Here is a 25197-nt window from a genome sequence, read left to right on the forward strand (position 1 = left end):
ATCACAGAACAGTTGAGSTTGGAAGGGACCTCTGGAGATCATCTAGTTCTACCCTCTTGCTCAAGCAGGGTCACCTACAGCAAGTTGCATAGGAGACCTTATGCAAGACCTTAYGCAACACAACCTCCCTCGTCCACAAGTAGGAATACTACATTGTTCTTAATCTTAAAAATGAGATGCTAAAGACTGGATGCACAGGGTAATGATGGAAAATGATGGTATTATKCAATTTACATCCAAAGGAACAAAATAAAAATTGGATCCATGAGTGACGAGAAGGTTTGCCTTGCTTCACCAGTGTCATAGATTAAATATTTTAGAATTTTAGAATCATAGCAGGTTTCTCTAAATACTAGAATTTTGTTTTGTATTCAGGTTATCTTACATGATCAAAGCATAACATCTGTTTCTTAGTCACAGGTTGTGGGATATGTTATAGACATTGGCATCTGAGTTAGCCATCTTCAATTCTCTTTATGGTCAGCCATACAAAACAAGTGCTTTTAATTGACTTATTTTAAACATCCACAATGGAATGATATGAATTACACCCAAGAAATGCCTGTTTCTCTTGAATGATTGTAAAAGGAGACATGAAGACTAGCAAGACTAGCATAGATATTGTAGATGTATATTTGGTCACAGGAATTCCCTGATCCTATGAATTTGTGAAAGGATAGTTCTCATATTTCTGTTAAGCTATGATTTAGCCATCTTCAGGGTAGAGCAGGTTTGTCTCATACAATATATTTTTTCATTGTTTAGCACTGAATCATTCAAACAAGATGGACCTCCACTTTTTCTTTATTGAGACCATCTTAGAGACTAATAAAGAATAAGAAAATGTATTAGGAAAAAATATTCTGGTTATTCTGAATTATTTCTGATACCAAAAATTTTTTGATCATAAACTTAAAATTTTATTTGTGCAGTCATCCCATTATAACTACTGAAATTTCTTTTACAGCTCTGATAATCGTATTCTTCTAAGTTTTCATCACTTCCTAGTATTTCCAAACAGTTGCTCTAGTCTTAGTCATTGTTTTGCTGAGAAAGAAGTAYGTTCTCTTTCTCTTCTGCATATTGTCCAAAAAGAACAAAAACCCCAGCAACAGAAGGCTAAGACTCACTGAACGAGTTACTACATTTGGACACAGCATTTTGTGTTAGCTGAACCGTGGTAACTGTCTGTGTCTCCATGTCTGGCCTGACAAAATGTAAGACAGTGTAACCTTATACTGCTTTTCTGAGGGTTGAGCTAAGTACAGTACCTCCTATTTGCAATAGTGATTTTTAGAAAGTAACCACAGCTCAATTAATGTACAGTAACTTTTTAAAATATTATGTTTTGCTCTAACATATGCTTATGTTTTGAATCTAAGCTGTTAGAAGAAATTCTATTGACTGAGTGGAATTACATCCAAAGGCTCAAGTGTGTTGCTGCTTCAGGATATTTTTTTTGCTACTGTCCAGCTATAATATCTATTTTGCTGTCTRTTATCACTCAGACTTGTTCAGTATATTGGATTTCACACTCCACTTCTCTCTGAAGATTGTGGTGTTCTGAATTATTTTCCTTAGAGGGGGATTAGCTTGAATTTTTCAAAATAAAATTCCATCTTTTGGGGTAACATTAACACTTCTAATCCCCTTTATACTCCTTATTGCCATGCAGTTCTCTTCCCTTATCTGTCAACATCTTCAGAAAAAAAATATTGTTTACCTCACTCTTCTATATTTTTAACAGTTGTAAAATAAAAGCAGATTTAACTAATATAACTCCTCTGCAACACAACTTCATATATTACCATGACACCAACTGACCTTTACTCATCACTCTTAACTCCTTTCATTACAAAGAAATGCCAGATTCTGCCTGCTATGAATCATTCTTTTGCATTCAACTATGAAAAAACCCTTTTTAATTACCTATATTTACAGATATTCGAATCATCTAATTTTTATTACTATTATTAAATGTTACCAAATTTCTTTGCCTTGGTTTGTTCTAAGGCATTGCAGGTTTTCTAACGACAAACATCTGGCATAAACAACCTGAAGATCTACTTTTTATCTCTAGTCTTCAAAAGAAAAGTAGTAAGTATTTTTGTATAAGATCTTTTTTTTTTCCTGAAGTGCAGAGTACCATTCAGTCACACATAAAAGACTTTAGAGGAACTATGATCTTTAATTAAAGAAATGAAAAGAAAATGAAGTTGTAATAAACTATTTTAAAACTTTTTTAAAGATAGAGAAAAATATACTATGGATCTCTGCTCTCAAGAAAGAAGCAAAAAAAATCTAGTTCCACCACACTTTCAAAATGAAAGAAAAGGGAGAGGTAAAATGGCTTATCAAAACCAGTAATCTTTTAAAGAGCTGATAGACTGTTCTGATTTTGACCTACCTTAATTATTCAAATATTCAGTTATATTTTAACCTTGCAATACTAGATTGAGACTACACAAATTTGCTACAAATATCATACAAACTATTGAGAGCTGAAAGGCCCTGAAATATTCTAACTGGTTTTACACTTACTTACACAGAATTGGGAATGTTGACACTCAAAATACAAAAAAAGAATATATAATAAACCGTTACATTTTGGCTAGGATACTTAATTGCAGATACACTTTTCCAGAACCAATAGTGTCACCTCCCAAAATGCAAAATTAATTTCCAATCTAGTACACAAGGATGTAGTGAGCATATGTAGGACTTATGGTTTAGAACCTTTTACATACATTTTCATAATTGTACAGACTTTCCAAACTTACCTCCTCTATGGATAATCAAAGAAGTTTCACTTCCAACAGGACATTCTTTAAGTATATCCACTACTTCTGCATGGCTCAGGTTCTGTACATTCTGCTGGTTGATCTCAACAATGAGGTCACCTTCACACAAACCAGGACATCCCTGAATGTCTAGAATTTGCTTCACCCTCTGTCCTGTAGGACTGTCTGCTATAGTGAAGCCAAAGCCCTGGGCCCCTTTCACAATGGTTAAGGTCATGAGTTCAGCTTGTGTGGCCCCAGAAGAAGCCATTGATACATTATCATCATGGGCAGGTGGTGGGAATGTGCTATCAAGCTGACTATCTGCTGGAATGGACTGCAAGGAGTGTGGTGGTCGATCTGTTACATCTGGAACAGACTGAGAAGTCCTAGAAATGTATTCCAAATAAGTTTCATAGTTATGTCTTCCATTTACCACTACCGGAGGCCTCTCCATTACTGCAAGGGGTGGCACCATGCTGTTGGCAGGATCTTCAGGATCAAAGGGCAAAGGGTATCCACGACATAGCACCAAGTTGACACTCTGACCGATAGGAACAGACTGGAAGAGTTTGACTACATCTGCGTGAGTATGTCCAAGGACACAAACTTCATTAATATAGACAATGACATCACCTAGAAAGAGAAGAAAAAATAGTGACAATATGAGATGACCTCAGTTACTGTAGGCACAGTATACAATGCAATTCTTAAAATTAGATTAAGTAAAGGGATCATTACTTTTATTTTAAAAAATAAAATGAATTAGACCAATATTCAGACTCATACAGTGAGACAAAAATGAAAGTTCGCCTGCTTACAAACATAATACAGGAAGACAATGGCAGTACTGTTTGTTTTCTGAGGAAACTTGCAGAAAATATAATTAAGCTGGATCCAGAAATATAACTTTTCTTAACATTTCCTGTCTATTTTTCCTACTCCTTTCAGTGTAGTCCAGACATGATTTTTTTTAAACTATACAATGGAAGATTATATGGAGGGTTTGTTGTCAAGAAATATTGTTTGGTGAAGAATAAAAGAAAAAAAATGAAAGGAAATGGTAAGTCCTTGTGAACTGTGAATCAATGAATAGGGATGTAAGCCTGTGCATGCACGTGCATGGGAAAATGCTTCTTCCATTGAACACCATATTGACAGTTTTCTATGAAATGTTAATTTTTGCCACCAGACATCACGGACTATTATAGTCATTTCCTATTCTAGGAATGAACTAAACTGTATCTTGTATATTAGAGTGTTTAATAGTATTTTCCTGCAGCCATGATGCTTTATGTGCAATGACAGGACAAATTTTGTAGGTAGGGGTAATAGCTTTTACTAGCCCTACTGGCAAACTTGGAGAAATTTAGACATATGTCTGAAAGCCTCTTTAATATTTCCGGCCAAATCAGTTGGTCAAAGAAAGATACCACCTTCACTTCAAAATCTTGTCTTGTGCTTTGTACGGTGTTACCAGTCAGAGCATGTATGAGGAAGAAGTACAGTCAACATGCTATTTATGTGTCTCCATATTGCAGCAAGCAAAACTACTGTTAATTAAAAGTTCACAAATAAGTTCCTTTTTGTTATTAGAACACATCTRTATATTTATAATCTTAAATATTTTATGGCAGTGCTATAATGCATATTAAAATAATAATGAATAAGCATTACAAACAATATTCAGAACTATTTGATGACCTACAGTCAGTTTCCACTTTAATAATACAATTTACATCTATATAATAAAAGAGAAAGAAGTTTGGTTAGAGCACTCCACCAGATAAACTATTTTGTAAGCAAATACCTTCTTAATAGTCTACTATTAATTGGGCAAAAAGATCAGTTATACAGACTACACCGTAAGGTGTCCACAAGGTGCACAGGTCAATAATTGATGTAGGATAACATAAAGTCTTTTAGTGATATTTTCAAAATTTAATAATAAAACAAGAATGATTTAGGGAAAAGGAGACAGTTTGTGTGGAATTACTTCAAGTGTATTTATGAAATTATGTCTTTCCAGTACTTCAGTCAAAGATCTAATCTGGCAAACCAAAAGAAAAAAAAAGGCAAAGGCATGTCCCTATGTGTAAATGGAATGATCAGTTCTCACGTAATCAGGCTAACAAACAGCCTCACAGAGTAAATTGCATGTGCACAAGCTGTGATTCATACAAAGATCTCAGGAGAAAAAGGCCAACAGAATTTGTTTAAATGTTTGTGAATGTTATTCACAGAAACATTATGTATTGCAAATATTGTGTCTCAAATGTGTGTCATAAACAGATCTCAAATTAGAAGCAAAAGCATTAAGTGCATTTCATAGGTAGCACTGAGAGAAATCCAGTATTTCTGTTTTAAGCAGATGCTGCTATAAAGACAATTTAATTTTCAAAAGTCAGGATTTAAAAGAAAGAAATAATGTACTAAATAACAGTGGCAATGGTTGATATCCATTGTTCCTTGCTCATACACTGGTATAGAAAGATATTGCCGGTATCCTCAGCCCTGGTTTCAGCATTGCTCATAACAGGACTTAGAGTACTGAAACGAGAAGTCTTTTGATGCACAGCTCTGGCTTTCAGTAGTCTATGCCTCAGAAGCAACCTTACAGCATTTTAATCCATGCAGTTTTTATTTCCCTAAGTAGTGGCCCATGTAGATTCATGGTAGGAACAGACCACTCTATCTGTTCATCCATTGCAATACTTATGATCAGAGTGCAAGAAAATTAGTGCATTTATTGTGTAGGGCAAGAAAACCATTGCCTGTTTTCACCCCTTCACTTTATGCATTTGTATAACTGAACATTAAAAGATTTTGGGTAAGAACTCCCTTTTCAAACAGCTACTGTACATCACCACAAAATTCTTCAGCATTCCCTGAATCAACATTTTCAACACATTTTTAAAGGTCTTCTGAGTTTTTACGATGAATAGTGCATCTAKGCACACTCTGAAGTTGTACCTCACTTACAGCTGAACTTTTTGAGAACCACAGTGTTATAGTATCATATGGAGAAGATACAGCTGAAGGTTAAGATGAATGCACAAGATCAGGGAATGAGAAGAAAGGCTTTAGTCATTAACTTCATTCCAAAGAGATAGCTAGAGTGGTGTTCAGCTGGGGAGCAAAGAAAGAGTTTCAGATCATGAGATGTGAAGGAGAAACATGACAGCAAGGAATGATTCCTGAAATTATTCAAATAAGCTCCTAGAGTGTTGGAAATTCTCCAAACCTAACTCAGTTCTTATACTGAGAATTCCTCACCGCTACCACAGAAAGAAGTACCTGGAATTTGCCAGGAAAAGAGATTAGCTAAGAGCATTGAAGAGCCAGTGCTATGCTCATGCAAAGTTTAAACACTCTTTACTTTAGGAAGGCTCCCTGAAAGGTTCCTGTATCTTTTCTGTCTAGTCTCCTCTACTGCTTCTAAAAATGATGGGTGCATATAGACAAGCATAATAGCAATCTCCATTATAATTTCTGCCTGTTTTTTTGAGTGAGCCACAGTCTGCCTTCAGAAATCACAATTCCAAAGTGAGTGAGTCTCTTTGAACTTGTGGACATTTACATTAAGCATCAAACTTTTACTGAGCTTTTAGGATTAAACCTATTAAAGTGGCTGGAGATTATTTACATCTCTATACTTCATTATCCCCACTATCAGGTGCTCTTCCCCATTTTGTCTTCTTCACTAGCTTGTATGAACTGTGCACCCACACTATCAAACCCTATCTTACTTTAGGGATGACAGAGACAAGGATGGTTAGTCTACGTAGAAGGCATCTGCATGGGACTCTCTAGATGAAGGAACAAATTTGCTACCCTATTGGTGAGTTGGCCATAAATCATCCTTTCCTACATCACAAATGTCTGCACCATCACCAGAGCAGCAGTTGACATCCAAATTCAGAAGAGAGCCTAGGAACAGTGAGTGCACATTTCTGGAGCTGTCTTACAATTACATCTATTTTAGTTAAGCCTCTTTTATTTGACTGACAAATTTAGGAACATAGGTCTGGAGAGGACTTCCTGGGTGGCTGAACCTGGTCTCTTGCTGTCATACACAACACAGTATGTTAGATTTGAAGAAATTCTATGTCTCCTTCACAGACAAATCCATTAACACTCCCCTGCCCCTGAAGATTTCACCTCTTTAACTAGCTTATTCTCTGTCGCTTCTGATGGGCTTTGGATCAAGCTCATAGTATCCATGTCCATCTTAGAATAATTCTACCAAAACTGTGATTTGGCAAGGGGCATATACTTAAAATTCTGCATATGCATTTGTTGCATGAACTTTAGACCTAACAAAACGTAAACTGAACCATGTAATTGCTTACTCTTTGTTAATACCAATTAGATAATTGCTCTTGTTTTTAAAATAAAAATGACTGAATTATAGTCACATCTTAAAGGATATTGTAGTGTAAGATAGTTACCGCATATTAATACTGAAATACTTAAAATATCTGCCAAGAAAAATGTTACATTTCTTTTAAAAGAAACATTAAATTAGCCGCTAAAATGTACTGAGGAGCGTAACCTGGAGAGGAATTCACACACATGAAAACCACAGTTACTGATCGGAAGACAGCTGTACATTTAAAATTGACCATTTTATTATTAGCTTTAAAACAATTTTATCTGATAGATAGCATGCAACAGTCAAAGTGAACTGAAAAGAGCTGCTGGGAGACATTATGCCTAGCTGCCTCTCTACTCAGAACTACTTTCAAGTTTGCTTGTTGATATGTGAGAACACTGAATAATCCGTTAAAATATATCTGTATATAGAAAGTTTTACCCATTTGCTGAAAAACTCTGTTAAGCTGACAGTAACTTTTATCTACAGATCCTCCTTTCACTCAGGTGACTCGGCGAACTCAGACTTGAGGGGGAAAGCCCCAAACCCACAGAGTAATGTAAAAATGCCTGGGCAGGCAGCAAAACTGACAAAAGTGAAATCAAAGTGCATTTTTTTGGCATTCAAGCACTCAGATTTAGACTAGAGAGGCCCAACTTTTCCTCTTAATTAAACCTGAGCAACAAGCGCAGATCAGCTGTTCAGCACTCTTCAAAGCCAGCAACTCTGCCGAAGACACAAAGTACACAAGTGGTTAACTCTGCCTTAAATTTGTCCCCATCACTGGAAGACTGACATACGAGGCAGAACGACTCTTTGTACACGCGCCCGGACCTTTGCTTTCTCCACGAGGCCAACAGAAGAATTTAACGTGGACTTGTGACGGTAACTTGACACAAGAATCAGATCTGTTGAGTAAGCAGGTGTCCTTTTTATACAATCAGTTTTTTAGAACCCATTTTTAATTCTACCCTGACCCAATGCGCACGCCTAATTAAAAAGCTGCCTATTCAAAATTTTTGTGCTTAACCAGCGTGTATCATGTAATTACGCCCAGGCAGATGTGGATTAGTAGAAGAGACTATTTACATTCCATTTGTATTTTGCATATAGTGGTAAAAGCTATTTAAATAGAGGCATTTAACTTTTCTGGAGAGGAATAAAATTCATTCCATGAACATCTAAAGACTTTGATTATGACAAACATGAAACACTGCAGATTAAAAATGTAAGTAAAGCAATGGCAAAAGAACACTTTAATGAATGCTGCACATAAAATGCCAAAAAGCATGCAGATTCTCTTCCTAGCCAGGCAGTTTTTCACTTCTTCAGCCATCCGAAAGCATAGCATGGGCGCTAAACCCACCAATTTAGAAAACATAATTACTTAAAAGATCATAAGTAATTTGGAGGTAAGACCACAGAGAAAGAAAAAGGTCCAATTCTCAAGGCAGCCTGTTAATTAGAAATTATACTAGCCTATTCCGTCGAGGCTTTGTTTGCAGGAACCACTTTCTCCTCCTGAAAAATCTGGTGCGAGCGAACTGCGTGACAAAACATCAACGGCTCCGAAGAGCGAGATACAAAACGCGCGCTTGGAACCACTTGGAAACGCGTCACCGTGCGCTGCRGCTCAGGAAGAAACGAAACTGTCTCTTCCGTCAGGAAAAGGAGGTCAAAATTTTCAACGCGTTTTGCTCTCGTACGCACGACGTTTAATTTCTGAACGCAGCGCGTCACGTTTACCCGGGCGACGGCTGCCCGGGGGGGCGAAGCTGCCTCGCCGGCCGCACCGGCACCGGCACCGGCACCGGCGCGGCGCCGGCGCGGCAGGCAGATACCGCGCAGCGCCTGCCCCGGCTTGGGAAGCCTGTCACTGCGCTGGCGGCACGTCCTCGCAACCGCCAGCTCCTGACCTCAGCCGCTGGGCCGGAGAGACGGGGAGGCACGAGGCGAGGAACCAGAGCGAGCCCTCACGCGGCGCCGGCAGCACGACGACAAGCCGCTTCCTCCTGCTCAACTGGGCTCTCTTAGACCCGGGCAGCCGCTTTTTTTCTGGTGACCTGAGGTGACTAACAGAGTGCTTTTTGTTCGTCTACCTAGCGCTAGCACYGTGAGGACAGCAAAGAACTAGTCRCATGCTAGATTAGTTTTTAGCGAAAATAAAAACACTTAGTCAGACACTTAAAAACTGTGAAAAGACAGATGAGTAGGACCAGGCTACGTTTTTAATCTGTAGAGGTAGAACTTGAAATTTCATTTTCATTTTAGAGGTATTACCGTTTGTGAGAACGTTCCCTGTAATTGAAGYGGATCATACGGCCAGACCTGGGACAGATTTACACCTCTGATAACCACYTTYCGAGGCGRTAACTTTCAAYACCGTTTGCTGCTCAGCTCACAAACAGCTCATCCACGGGCCTAGCTGAGCCTTTGAGGCCAGCACGCACCCTTCCCCGGCTTTGCTATCAGTCAGGTCATTAACTTAGTTAGAGGATCAAAAGGTTTGGTTTGCAGATTTTTTTGTGTTTTCATTGCCCACGTTCAGGATCTGCTGCCTAAACGCAAACGGAGCTGCCAGCGTGCAGCACTTCTGCAAACCAGGGTGTTCATTCCAGAGCGTTCGTGGATTCACAGCCCGACTCTAGGCACTGAACCTGAAAACGTCACTCCATATTCTTCAGCAAGTTCACTCTATTATAATATAATGTGTCCAAGTACTTCCACGAGGAATGTTTGCAATTACTGCTGCCCTCGGCACTGTTATAACATTATCAATTCTCTCACAAACTTTAGGCTGAAGACTCTAACTCTGACTAAACTTCTTACGTCCTTAATTCTGCCAATTGAAATGAGCTGCATATGCTCATTCGTTGACTCATCCTAGCTATTAGAGCATCTACTGCCTTGTTAAACCAGCGATTCAGAATAGCTAATGTGTATCTGTGTGTATTTATACGTACATATACACAAACCCTCAAATCCTGCTGCACATTTAAAGCACTCAACCAGATTTACAAGGTCAGCACTCTGAAACCATCAGCTTTAAGCTATACATTTCCAAAGATGTCTGGAGTATTACAGTTTAATGTTTTTATACAAAATTAAATACAGCAAGTATCATATTTATAGMAAGCACAGTTTAAATGTATCAACCAGTGAAAAAATCCCCAGCTAAATATGTGGAATTTTACCAATAACCCAGGATATACAAATACCTCAGTGTATTTAATATTGGGTCATCTTTRATTACCAGTTCATTAAGAAATCTCTTAAGCAAATGCATGGCTGGAACATGGATCAGTTCCTACTCAAGAGTTTTACAAAGGCCGTTCAGCCTTGTTACCATGCTTGTCTCACATGTTGCTTCCTTGTTCTCCCCTCACGAGATAGTAAAATCATAAACAGAAAACATACAAATACTTCTACAGTTAATTGATGGTTTTTATGCATGTACAAATATAGAGCTTGTTTTAAAACTGTTGCAAAGAGACGGATTAGAGTTCCTTATGGTTCTCCCAGGTTTTACTGTATTTTTCCAGGTAAATAGAGGGTAATCCATTATCAAACTGACCTTCCTTCCAAGCAAACATTATCTTAGTATYTCAAGAGCCCATTTCACTGCCAAGCCCTCGTTTTCAAGGGCAGTATATTTTTATTCTTTGCAAAACAATTTAATGCGTTCTCTACTGAATAATTTATCTTTTCTTTTCAAGCTCTTTCCTGAATACTACACTGATTCTAAACAACAAAATTCAGCTTGCATTATATTTTGATAGTGGGATAGGGGAGACAAAATCATTAAGAAAAGCCCCACTAAATCTCTTCTTTAAAACTCACCTACTTTATAAGACAGTGGCAAGGCAAAGGTCACTTTTCACCACTATTGCCACATGCCTAAGAACCATGTTCTCCTTTTACGAGGATTATGCAATCTCCCAGTAGCTATTCTGTCTCTGTCTCATTCACCTTCTCTATTTTCTGTTTCAGTTTATTAGTTTTTTGAGACAAAACCTTTCAGTACTTTTTTACAGAATACAGCCCCATAGGGTCATAATTTGTTTGTGACTGTTCTTTTCTACTACAGTAAATATTTAAACAATAATAACATCACTTCAGGGCAAATATTTTACCATTTTCCAGTGCAATGTAAGGGTTCAGCTTAATACTTCGGTCTTAACCCTTGTAACAAACTAAGCTACATTATGGATATACCAATTACAGCTCAGTAGTGAAATCTCAGATTTTACATATAGAGGGGGGATTAATCCTCTGTTATGTATAACAATAGACCATATCTTCCCCTTCAGTAAAGAATTAATTTTGTGGATGTTTGAATTTCTTAATTTGTTAATTAGTAGCGAGTTAAGTAAATTAAAATGGCTTTTTACAATCAACTGTGACCCTGTATTTTGTATTTGTGCAGACTGAAAAAGCAGCCCCTAAGAACGCTTGCCATCTCCTAGCAWGAGAAGGGAGAAGAATGCATGGGTGGCCTTCAGTTAAAAAGCCTTTCTTGAAACAGCTGTTGTATCTAGTTTTCCCTCAAAAGCATCCAGAGTCCAGTTTGCTTTCAACTAAGACAGCAACCACTTATCATCACTTGCTCCTATACAGCATTTCTATCCTCCTCACGACAGAGTAGAGCCTACCAGCTCTCCTCAGAGTATGTTGTTTTCATTTCCATCAGAAATTGAAGGCAAGTTGTCCCATCCAGTGGAAGACAGCCATGCTGACAGAAAGAGATTCATGGAAAATTTATCTAAACAACATTTTGTGCACCACATACCCTTAGCTGATAAGCCTGCCCTGTGAAAAATGATGGGAAACAGGCCAGCTATTTCATTAACTTCTTTCTAGGAACTACCCATCGCATGAGGAAGTCCACGAGGGAGAGTAAAACTAAGACGTGTGCATATGAAGCAGAGCACTGGGAGGTAAGTGGAAGAGTGTGCGTACTGYGGGACATGGGAATGCAAGGAGCAGGAGGAAATGGGGATGCAAACGCCACCAGCAGAACGCGGAGGAAAGCAGAAAGGGAACTTCAGTGCATGGGTTGCTCTAGCCTTCCCTATTTTTAACAAACATCTGTGCACCAGCTTAACTGCCTGGACTGTCCAAGAACCCTATCCTGCTTCAGCAGGCACAAAAACCCTACAATATATTGGTGAATCTTGCTCCAAAAATTAATGTTTTAAAAATGGATGATAGTTCTTATTAAAACTGCTTTTGTTCTTTTTGCTTCTTATGACAGTTCAAGTATGAAATTGCTAATTTTTCAGGCTTGTGTGCACACATCACTCACATATATGCCCCACCAGAAAGCAATTTCCAGAGGAAAACTGCAATAAGATGTCAACTGTATATATGAGTGACTTTTAGAAGCACAGTGAAATGACATAGTCATTAATTCTAAAGTAAGTATTACAATCCCAAGAAACCCATCTAAGGTTAAACTTAAAAATCAAACAACCCCAGGTACAAAAATGAAAGCAGGTCTCCTTGTCTATTTTAATTCTTTCTGCATTTAGCATAATCAAGAAATTACAAGTTCATAAAAAGAAACCTAAAATTGTCTCTACGAATTACTCAAATCAAATCTAAGTCTGCTGACACTAACAAGGGGGACATCACCATAAATAAATAGTGTCCTACCAGCAAAGTTAAACACAAGTTGGTGAATGAATTCTGGGTTTATTTAACTTAGAATTCTTTGATTTCATGACATTTACAATACATATTTACATAGCAAGGAGAATGTGTACCTGTTCAAGGAACAATAAACAAATCTGTGAAATATAGTCAGCTTTCAGAATAATTGTAACCAATGTGTTAAAAATTATTACTACAAAATAGCATAATTATAATATCATTATTCTAATTTTATACTAGTAATATATTATACTATTTTATGTTCCTAGTTAATATTTAGAAGAACAAATCACAAACTGGGAATCTTTCACAGAATCACAGAACGGGTAAGTTTGGAAGGGACCTCTGGAGATCATCTAGTCCAACCTCCCTGCTCAAGCAGGGTCACCTGGAGCATGACCTTTAGCCTTCCTGGTCACCTTTAGCTTTCCTCAGCAAGGAATGAGGATCCTCAAATTATTTAGCCTTGACAAATTTTATCTACAGAAAGATGAATGAAAAAGTCTAAAATATTATTGAAACATTGGCAAGGCCAGATCTCCGGAGTTAATAAATGAATAGAATTACATTTAAACAATAGGAAGAAACAWATTCTAAAACGTTCTATTGTTTTATTTCCATTGAGAACGAGACTATCTATTCTTTTCACCAGCATTCCAAATATATGTATATACACATGAGAGAAATGGTAAAAGCACTGCCAGCTCTATCACGGCAAGGCATCTTCTGATAAGCCTGTGGCAGGGGAGGTTTCTGTATTGAAAAAGTCTGCTACCATGCTGTTAATATCACTACAGTGCAGTTAGTAACGGCATGTCTGTGAATGATTCCAGGTGCTTGGGATAACTAATATCAAACACTTCTCAACTTGCTTATGTAATGCCTTATGATAAAGATCATAAACAGAAAAGACACTAAATTTGGTATTTGTGGTAGCCATATCCACTTTATTTCTCAGGCTTTCTCAGCCTCCAGGATTTATTACAACGATCTGCAGGCTAAATGCTGAATGCCTTTAAGCACTTCTAGTAGAATTCATTTGGAAAACAGAGCTAGGTAGATTTTCACATTTATTCAAGTATTCAAAATACAGCTAGCTTTAAAAAGAGTAATAATTTAGAAGGAGAATCAATGGTCTATGAAGAATAAAAACTGGAGAGTATGTTTTGGATTATGAGGCAATACTGAATGTATATAGCAAACATAAATGTTTTTCTAGCACAATGTTGCTGTGGAAATCATTATGGATTTAAGTAACACTAAAATAATAAAAAAAAAGCAAAGAGTAGCAGCAACAGAGGGAGAAACATCATGCTGCAGAGAAAGTGCAGAATAAATCCTTCTGGTATCGGTGCCTACTGCCCCACACAATTGCCAAGGAAATTGGAAGGCATTCCATATATGCTACACTCCTTGCATGCTCCCCAGAATTATTAATGACTGTGTCTCAGCATTCAAAAAATGTGAAAATCATCATCGTGAAAATCATCATCATTAAAATCAGTAAAGTCAAATATGAGGTTGAGGTCCAGCTGCAAATTTTCTGTACTCAAGGGGAAGAAGTGCTTGCACATAACGGATGTGCTTTTCCTTCACTGGAATCTAGTCAGATTTTATTTTGGATTCTTATTAAATATTGTCCCAAGTTGGTTGTTACCTACTCCCAAAATTTCTTTCACTGGAGGAATTTCCCCCTTTCCCAAACTATGAAGAGAACTAGAACAAATGCACGTGTCTGTATGTTGTCTTATGGTTAAAAGGAGCACRCAAAAGTGAAGCTGTTTAAGATGACTAACAATATATTCTTTTTTTTCACTTGCACAAATAGAATTCATTTAGGAAGGATGCTCTGGAGGCATAACAAAAAATTAGAATACCTAAGTAAGACCCAGATGTGCTCAGACACCAACAAGATGTAAAAGAGATTAAAAGCTTTCTCCATTAAAAGAGAAATTAGTTATGTGAATATTCTGCAATTTCTTCAAATCCCTCACTCTTCCAAATTAAAAACCAGATGAGMTGCCTAATTCAAACACAAAAATACAAAGCATGCACCCATCTAATGGCAAATGAATGCTGTTGCATCAAATTGACTGAAATGTAAAGAGGTGAAAGAAGAAGCAATAAAGATTATATTAGCTTGAAGTGATTTCTCTCTTTTCCATCTAAATCATGATTTTAATACAAAAGCAAGGTGGCAAAGCATGAGAAATTTAAATAAATCTGAAGGGGTAGATTCAATACATGATCCCTCACTGCTATTACAAGACACAGAAGTCACAAAAAAATCATGGTAGCCTATATTAAATATACGATTTGGAAAAGAATTTGCTGCTGCTAGAAAGAATGAAAGCCTTGCTGACGCCTGCTGAAGCAGACACAGCGAYGCCGCGCGAGGTATTATGCACCTCTCTGCTTGTCAGCTGGGAGGGCTGCTCTCATGGTACTGATGGGCCGGCTATCAACACAGACCAACGCGCTGATTTTCTCCTTTCAGTGTTGACTCAGAGATGGATAAAGTCCCTTATACGACATCTATTATACACCAGAAAAGGAAAATTACAAATCTGGGAAATTCGGGATTTAAGACAGCCGWCATGTAACCTGATGTGCTTGTCCTGCGCAAACAGGTTCTGATACGGTCTTTACCTAGATAACACACTATATTTTATCCATTGCCTCAGGACCTTTGTCCTCATCTCTTGGTTTTCCAGCACTTGCTCTGGCACTTCACCTCAGCAGGTTTCCGGTTATGGGAGAGAGAGCAAGCAAGCAAGTGAGAGGCCTTGATGCTGATTTCTGTGTCAGTGCCATTCCAGCACTTATTTGGTGGAAGAACCGATTTGGAGAAAGGCAAATGTTTCTGTTTCTGTCAACTCAAGATAAAAGATGTTCCTGACAAAGGTAACAGCGGAAGAAATCTAATTCTAACACAGGWGCAACATGAGATTAACATCCACAATCAGATGTACTTTTTCATGAGAAAGGCAAATCCTTGTCCCTGGGACCAGATTGATACTCTCCATAAAAGTGCCAGCTCCATAGCATGAAGCTCCTTGGTGAAATATCTGTAACAATATTTGATATGGTGAAATGACACTATATTTCTTCTATCCCTCTGACCAAGGTCTCATTCTTAGAAAAAACACCATTTTTCTGAAATGAACTAAATTTTTATATAGATACATTCATGTTTATTTTATACAGACACACAGACACGTGTATATATGCATATATATGTATAAATATATATGTGCAGAGAGAGAGAGAGAGAGATATCCTCAACACACCTACACATAGCCATTCACATATAAAAGCACATTGTTCAGCCTTTGGCAAAATTATTAACATTCATAACCAATTTTATACTACTACCTATTGAACACTTTTTTTAACATCCAGTTACCTGTACTACCTATAATATGCATAATATTGTTTTATAATGGATTATCTCTAACAATGATTTGAAAAAGTATTATATACGTCGAAGTGTGTTGTGACACAGAACTGAATTACTCAGGTGAAACTCTAGCTGAGATTTTGCCCTTGAAAATGATTGTACAGCATGATGCAGTAAAAAAAACAAACAAACAAACAAAAAAAAAAACCAGTACTTTGACTGAATTCACTGTATATCTTTCAAAACAGTGGTATCATCACAACGGAGGGGATGCTGTGTGGTTACTGATGTTGGTGTCACTGCTGGAGCCCCGGTAGTGGGGCGCCACAGCTTTGCAGATCTGACCACATTCCYGAGTCAGTTTGCACAGCTGATGCCAGCACAACAGGGCATCGGTCCTGACTAAGGCCTYAGGATGCTAGGGCAACAGAAATAATATTCATATAGGGAATACCAGGTCTTTAGCACGTTAAAAAAAATTAGCAGCAACAGTTAAAGCCATGGTAGAAACAGAAAATATTTTGGTAAAATAGAAGGAAATATTTGTCTTGGTTTTAAATACCTGAGTAGTTTAGAATGTGATGCTGCACAATGGCTCAGTTTTACACACAGACAAGCTTCARGTGACAAGATGAGATTTATAACACTTTCTATTATTCTTAACGATTGTTATAATAATAATGACACTAAATTCAGTCAAATTGATATCATAATGTGGGATATAATGAGTCAGTAAATTACAGTGGAGAAGATGCCTTGGAACTATCAAGAAAAGGTATTTAATACCTCTAAAAAGTTAATGATGCTTTTGCATCACTGTAATCACAGTATCTCTGTAACATTCACACGAGATAAAAGTTCCCTGAGTACAAAACAGAAAGCTAAGACTGTCATTGAAACAAATGATTAACAAAAAGTCACCTTTTACATGTTTGTCACCTTTATCAAAATATATCTGGTAAACAGAATAATAACTATTCCTTCTTCTTACTCTTGGATTTGCTGAATGATCATTCTTGTATGTTTTATGAAAGTATAAAGCCAACAAATAAATTAAATGAATTAGAGTTGAGGGAACTGGTGACTCCAGGTGCTTACGAAATAATCTAAATATATTTGTTGCTCARACTCATTTGGAAGCAATAGCTTAAGACATCAACTTAGTCAATATGCCACTGGCATTTATAGATTTAGCTGTGCAAATAATTATTTATCTTGACTTTTTAAAGGAAGTGGCAGTTTGGGGGAAAAATGTAAAACCAGAAGCAAATCAAGATGTTGGGAAAAAAACTTCTTTTTTTGATTAAAAATATGCTCATTTTAAGCCATTTTAGTAAAGAAAAAAAGATTGGTTTTAGAACAAAAGTTGAAATATTTGTTTTACTCTTTCAATGAAAAGTTTCATTTTTTTCAAGATGCCTTTGCTTTTTTTATCCTAAGTAGGAATATTCATATTGAACAAATGTATGTACATATTCATTTGATACTGTGGAATTTCTACTTTGAATCTTTCTTCCCCCCTTCGCTCAAAAAAATCAAAAAATCACATTAAAGTCTGTTTTAAMGGGTTTCAGATATAACTATACCTATAGATACCCAACAAGCATATATGTTGCTTTACAACTTGTGGRAGGTTCTATTATAATTGTTGATTTGTATTTTTTTTGTTTGCCAACATTTTTGGAAAAAAAAATTTCCATTGACTTGAAACTACTTTTATTAAGCTCCAGCAAAGCAGACTCCATTATTCTTGTAGCAAATTAATGTTTAAAATTTCACAGTCCTGCATTCAGTACTGAGCAGTTTACTGAAAGATACTGGTTATAAGACAGTACAGTTTAAAATAAAAGCCATAATTTCAGCATTTTGGATGTAGTAGCACTTTTGACATAAATAGATCAAGTATAATTCTTATTTTTACCCTTATTTTTCAAAACAATTCAGAACTGTTTTTTAAGTAAGTAGAAAGCACACTAGAAACAATTGAATCTCTTATATAATAGTCAACTGCATTGCCTTTGGATGAAGCCAGAGATGCAATCAAGTATGGCCTAAAAACTATCCTCTGCCTGATACACAGAAGATAATTGGGACGAGACTGACTGCCAGAAACAATCTACCAGAAGAAATGGAAAGCTTTTCTGAACACTGAGCAACATCGCTGCCATTCTAACCTATCTAGAAAATCACCGGAGGAAAAAAGAAAGCAGTTTTAACTTGTCTTGTCTGTGTTAAAAGAAAAACCCTTCAAAACAAAACAACCTYGCAAAATGAACTAAGAAGACCTGAACAAACAAATCTGGTAGACAGTTTCATACAACGCGCAGCACCGCATGGGTTTGTGTTGAATTTTCTGGAGAAATCTACCTCCAAAGCTGCCAGTGAACTAGCTGTGAGGTCCAACCCAATGCAAGTGCTGCGTAGGCAGCCGTGCTGGGAGGTGGCAGTTCACGGACCCTGGCTGGTTGTCACCCATGGCGTGTGGCCTGCCACCAGCCCGGAGATGGCCCGGGGACAGCCAGGGGTGACTGAGGCCCTGGTGATAGCCGGGGAGGACTTGTAACCTCGTACCGTGCTAGTGATGGTGTAACGATCAAGAAACATGAAAGCCGATCGCGTTCACAGTACTAGTTTTATATCTTAGCTGACATTTCCAGCATAAAGCCACCTCTCTGTCCTGTGCTCTCTCAGCCAGCTCCCGCAGTGACCRTCACCTCCCCAGCTCAGCCCTGCCAGGTTTTTAAGAACCGATGGGATTCACAGGATTCAATGGCATGAGTTTGTGCCCAAAATCACCAACTACTGAAAGCTTTTGCTCACAGCARCTTGTTATTTTGTGGCTGCACAGGTGGAATACAGAAGATCATGAATAGCAGAGTAACAGCACAACACAGTATGTTTACACTCACTACTAACTTATTGATATATTTTCAAAAAAAGTATCAAAAAAAAGAGGTGTCCAATATTATTTTCTGTCTTTTCCTCAGCAGCACCACAGGTGATGTACAGTATGGAAAATAAAGTCTTAGTAAATATTGTGTACAGTGATGCTGATTCTAATCCAGAAGCTAGCTGAATACAGACTTTTAGTTTTCTTTCCTTAGGAGCTGAAGTAGAACGCAGTGTACCCAAAGGAATGAGTGTGTCGGTGTTTAAAGATCCACACTCACAGCACTGGTGTCAGAACTTACATGCAGAGCTCCGTTTCTGCTCTCCTTCAGTACTTTGTCCTCTCCTCTGCCACCTCCTTCTACAGACACATACATACACACACTCACTTGCTGGCCAACCCTGAGTATAAAATTCTCCCCTGTCTTTTCTTCCTGCCTCCTGGCGGAAGAAAAAGAAATTCTGACATCTTCAGCTCCAGCAAAACCTGGTCCAGCTGGTGCTCMCCTGTCCTGCACCCAGCCCCTGGAGAGGGGCCCCTCTTCCTTCCCCAAGCACAGCCACCTTCTCAGACCATTAATCGAGTCCTGGAAAAACTTCTGAACTCCAGTTGCCTTCAGGGAGTTCTAGTTTGCACACACAGWCCCTTCATCCTTACTTACATGGGTAGCATCAGGGAGTGACGTCTTCCTGGAGCCTGGCTTCTCAGCCCCCTTGCCCCTGCTCTGGAGCTACGGCCGCTGGGGAGAGGGAGCACAACCTCCTGGGAGCACGATGCGGTCACCCTGGCACATCTCCGCTGCGATAGCTACCGAAGAGGAGATGAGGAGCAGACGGCAAGTTCTGCCCAGCCAGCTCCCTGCTGCTGCGTGTGCAGAGCATATGGCAGCAACATTGCCTCTCTAGCTCCATTTACCCTCCACCTCCATTTCACTAGCTCAGAATAAATATTGCACTTATGTGACTGCTGAAGAGGAGAGAACTTCTGTAGGGAGGGGAGAGAAAGGCTGGATGAATTTTTCCAGGACTTCTCACTTCATCAGGATTAACTTCATGCCCRCCCACCAGTTTGCAAAGTGTGCTTATGTTATTGAGAAATTTTCGTTACAGCTTTTCAAACAGAAAAGCCACTTTTTAAAATGTCAGAACCATCAGTTACAAAAAGGCAGTTGCATAAGCGCTGAAATAAACTTTGCTCTTCTTACATAGGCTACATGAACAGCTGAAGAGGGTCAGATGAGGGGTGCATCTGCTCCAGTATCCTGATTCTGGCAACAGACAGTGAAAGATACGCTTTAGAAGTGAACTCATAACAGAACCGCATGAAATGTTCTCCATAACCTCTATTAGTTAAAGGTTCACAAAGCTCCTGAAATATAATTTATAGGTCTGAAAATGTTTCCTCTTCTCTAATGCCACTCTGGATGTTTGTACTTTATGCCATGAATCAAACTTAGAAYGCTGACAAAAAATTGATCTGACGTGATTGAGCATGAATTTCTGTTTTAATATATGCCACACAACTGGATGCACACAGCAATCTGCCTAAATATCTTTTTAAGCTGAACTCCATCAGGCTTCTCTTCACTAATATTTATATTAGTTATGCTGAGAGTTGCTAACTGCAGTAATGATGTACTTTATGAAGTTCTAAAATGATTATTCCTCCTTTTGGTTGGGGAAATTAAGGTACAGGGATGTGAAGTAATTTATTTAAGTAAAACATTTGCTAAGTGGTTAGAATGGTATCTGTTGGTTTAAAAATAGGGAAGAAATTGTTTTTTAAAAGTGATTACTTAACTGATTCTCAAATTTTCAAAGGGTTWTTACTTCAGTTTTAAGATTTGTGCTCAAAAAAACAGTTATAGGCAAATGAAGAGCTAAATGTCTGAACACTCAGATTTTGATTTAGATGGAAATTCTGTTTGGTTGCACAAATGTAGAGGCAGAGAGGTAACTACACATTCTTGATTTTTACTACAAAATGAAAAAAAAATTGAAACTGAACCAAATGTTTATATTTCATTTTGATAAATGAATGTATAATAAAGTCTTATATACCAGAACTTTAGAAGCAAATCAAAGGCAGAATGGCTGGTGATATTGAAAAGAACAGTTCTACGTTATTAATCTTGATATTGCAGATGAAGCTCTCACTTTCCCAATCATTTCTTTCTCATAGAAAGAAGCTCTTTTCCCCCTTCCAGATATTCTCCTTGTTAAGCAATAAGATGTCATTCGTTCTTGAATGAAATGGTACATGAGATGATGGTGGCTATTATTTTCAATGTGTATTTTTGTCTGTTCATACAAATAGCCAAATCATGTGAGACAGATGTTAATTACATTTGATAGGAGAAAAGTTATTTCTGCAACTGCAACATCTTTGGCAGCCACTGAGTTCATCACACTTTGCTTACTCAACTAGCAAAACTTGCAAAAACTGTGCTAATAAATGAAAGGATTATGACAATATGCTCATCATCCAATGACCTATGTTAAATATCCTAATTTAGGAACCTGCAGATTTAGTATGATGACGTTCAGAGGGAAGAATGAATTTATGGGTGCTTCTGAGACWTTTATTTCCTTGCACACGAGTTTTATGTATGCCAATATGAATAGCAGAATAGGATAAAAGTATCTTAATAGTGATAGTAGATTGAAAAAGTCACTTAACAATTCCTCTGCTTTTCTATTTTGTATGCTAAAATATATCTGACAGTTTTAAAATCCCAGTATATGGTTTTGATAGTTACGGACGTTTTCTTCATGGAGTCTGACCTTAAATTACACCTAAGAATAAACAGCTACAGATTTCCTTCTACAACAGCATTTCCTGACACTGGAAGCGGAATACAAAATAATATATTCAGTTAAGAATAAATATGCTATCTGTTGCTAAAAAGTTATTTCATGCAAACCAAGGCACAGCACACTTGAAAGTTAGGCTGCACATACTTGCATAGTTCATATTCCAAATGCTAACCCTGCTTTTTCACTTTTAGTGTTCTAAATTTTATTTTAACTTGTTTCTTGGATTGTGTATGATCTCAATCCCCGCTAAAGACAGAGCACCTTTGAGCATGACGWGTAGGTCTCCATTTATTCTTGTTACAGAGGTCTAGACAGGTGATTTAAGTTAAATAACACCTGTCTTTTGTATACAGTTTGMGTATCATTTGACCATAAGAAATAGAATTCTATTTAGTGTATCCTTCTCMTATACTATCGTATCTGCAGTATGTCCTCTGTTCTCATTAAATTGCTTCAGCCTCAGTTTCCAGGTTGCATAAAAACATAAGTGCAGCGAATCTACTCAGAGGGGAAGTAGTCAGAAAAAAAGACAATAAATGCTGCACACCTGGAATCAGGCATGGCTGCACATGTTCAAACTTCTGTAATCCCCAATCACATAGGCRGAGCTGGAAGAATTTCTCTAATGGCTTAGTCATTAGTATTAATTTATACATATAAGTAGATCTGCTTGTATACTCTGTCCTGTAGAAGACTTTGCTACATATTTACATAATCTGGAATTTTGCCTATTTACATGCCTAATATCCTAGTGTTTCAAGTAGCAAGCACAGCTTGTCTTCCTTGGGACTGCTAAATGTAGATCAAAAGTGTTAACATAGGTGCATTTCTATCAGAATGAAATCAGTATCAAAAACAATGCGTAGTGTGGGCTGTCTCCTGTGTATAAATACCAGTTTTATTAAAGAAAAAGAAAGATTTTTCTCTTTTCCAGATTCCTACTGCATTTCTGCATGTTATTTGGACTTCAAAAGATTCTTTTGAGTAATAGTCACTGTAGGAAAGGAAATAAATGACAATTAATATTCAATCCWAATATTGGTATATGTTTTAAAGGCACCAGAACATCTCATCCAAAACAYGGCCAAACTCAACAATAAGACTTCTTATAATGTCTATTTTGAAAAGCTGAATGAGATAAAATTAAAGTTTTAAAAGTTTTTGCTTTTCCTTTGAGTCTTCATAAAACCATGTATAAACTTCAAATTAGCTTAAAGGAAAAAAAAATCCTTAAAGTAGTCACAAAATRGTTAGTAATGAATCAACCATTGACTGCTGTGATAGATGATAATAAAAGACAAAGGAGRGTAGGAACACACTCCTCTTTAGGCACTAAAGGAGGAATTTGGTCATTTAAACAGGTGTCTAGTGTCATCTAAAAGATGTTCCTATAGGACTGGTAGGTATGACTCAGGACTTATATGAGACTTCTCATGGTCAGGACAAGCTGCTGATTTAAGATGCTGTAGCATCTTAAATGGCACTGGACACCTATGTTTATGCAACTGAATTGCACCCTAAATGTAGTTGCAGTTTCTCTTCTGAGGCAATCTTTCCTTCTCTGTTGACAGCTTGCTTAGGAGTCTAGAYTCCTTAATGTGATGGTCTGGACCCCCTTCAAGGAAGGTACTAAAATAGCCTAAAGTTCAAGATGGGAGATCTCTGAAATATCTAAATTATGGCAAACTTTAGGGCTAAAAAACAAAGTATGGAGTCAGACTACTGTCTTCCAGTCAGTCTATTCACATGCAGAATTCATTGAACCTCTCACTTTAAAATATGAGAGATTGGAAAACAAGAATATCTTTCTGCTTCACTCGGCAATTTTCTGTTCACTTTCTGAAGCCTCTTAGGTGCAATATGGTTGTATTTCAGAGATTTCTCTGCAAGTAGGGGAAAAGAAACTTCGTTCCTGTAAGCTAAAAGCTAAGATTCACATTTAGTCACACATTTTTAAAACATGTAGGAGTTGGTCTTTAAAAAATTCTGAATACATAGACATTCAGTCTAAAATTGTGAAACTTAGCAGCATTGCATCAGAGGCAGTTACTTCAGGAAGGTACTTGGATGGCAGAATTAAAATCCCATAAAAATCTGGAATGATCTGGGCATTTTTCACACAATATATGCAAGTTTTTATGGTGAAAAATATAAAGGGGATTGTATAAAGTAAGATTTTGTGTACTATGCAAAGAAAAAGAAGCCTGTGAAGTGCAGCCCCTCATGGTCATTAATATAAGCTATGAATTACAGGGCATCCATAGGCTTCATCCCCATGTAGGACGCAAAGACCACCAAATTCACGTAACAGTTCCAGTCTCCAGTCTCAATGCCCCCTTCCATGCCACATACCAGAAAGTCCCCAATCATTACGATGGAGGTGAAGTGTCAGCTTTCAGCATCAAGGAGGGCTTCACATGGACCTTCCTGGGACAACGTTCTATGCTTATATAAACATGTTCCTACTGACATGTTTGTCTTCAACCCTCAGTGAATTAGCACGGTAAGGACAAATATTTCCTAAAGAAGTTCTCTCCACTTTTTGTGACATGAAATCTTGTCCTCTGCCATCCCCAGCCTGTAATATACTCACAATGTATGACAACATATCTCCTCTCATTGAAGAGCCAAATTAAATTGCAGCATGCAAGTAGACTAGCTTTAGAAACCAGGTTGAGATTTTACCGAATAGCTACTCCTAGTTTGGCTCACAAGAAAAATGCAACTGGTACCACTAATGAAAGGAACCGGAGGTATCATGGTTTGAACTGTGATACAATGAGAATACAATGATTTTTGACTGTACGTGATGCAGATACATGCAGATACACTTTTTCTGCTCTGTTTTACACTGTTTCCTCAGTTAGTTGTGCTGAATGGTATAGGAATACACAAGCAGTGAACATATCAGAAATCCGGGCTGACTGGTCTATTATTGGAAGAAGAAATTTTCATGCTCCATGGTGCCAATAATATATTTTGTTGCTGGCAGGTACTTTCCAAGCACTTATCTTCCTACTCTTAACTTCATGGAATTGATAGCAACATCTCAAGAGAGATCCTCAGTCCTGGCTTGTTTGAAATGGGAATAGTAGTTAGCTATGACAAGCTATGTCAGTCCAGACAAGTATCATACCTTCCAAGCAAAGGTATGGAGGGAGGCTGATAATACATGCTGTTTTTATTGGTGTCGCTCCACTCTCACAGACTTGCAGGGTGGCATAACTTGCAGCTGCAAATCTGGCACTTGGGGAGGCCTTGGTATATACCAAACAACTTTTTGA

General features: G+C 37.7%; 1 protein-coding gene across 3 annotated transcripts in view; it reads right to left on the reverse strand.

Moving 5' to 3' along the window:
- The window catches only part of MAGI2 (membrane associated guanylate kinase, WW and PDZ domain containing 2), a 575799-nt gene that overhangs the window by 119405 nt on the left and 431197 nt on the right, over positions 1-25197 (reverse strand). For all 3 annotated transcript variants that reach the window (XM_085298788.1, XM_085298783.1, XM_085298773.1), the window contains one exon: positions 2781-3416. In XM_085298788.1, coding sequence (XP_085154914.1) covers positions 2781-3416 — 636 coding nt within the window. The remainder of the gene's footprint in view (positions 1-2780; positions 3417-25197) is intronic.

Source organism: Rhea americana, unplaced genomic scaffold (genome assembly GCF_003343005.1).
Source record: "Rhea americana isolate MKP2758 unplaced genomic scaffold, rheAme1 scaffold_1, whole genome shotgun sequence".
NCBI classification, from domain to species: domain Eukaryota; kingdom Metazoa; phylum Chordata; class Aves; order Rheiformes; family Rheidae; genus Rhea; species Rhea americana.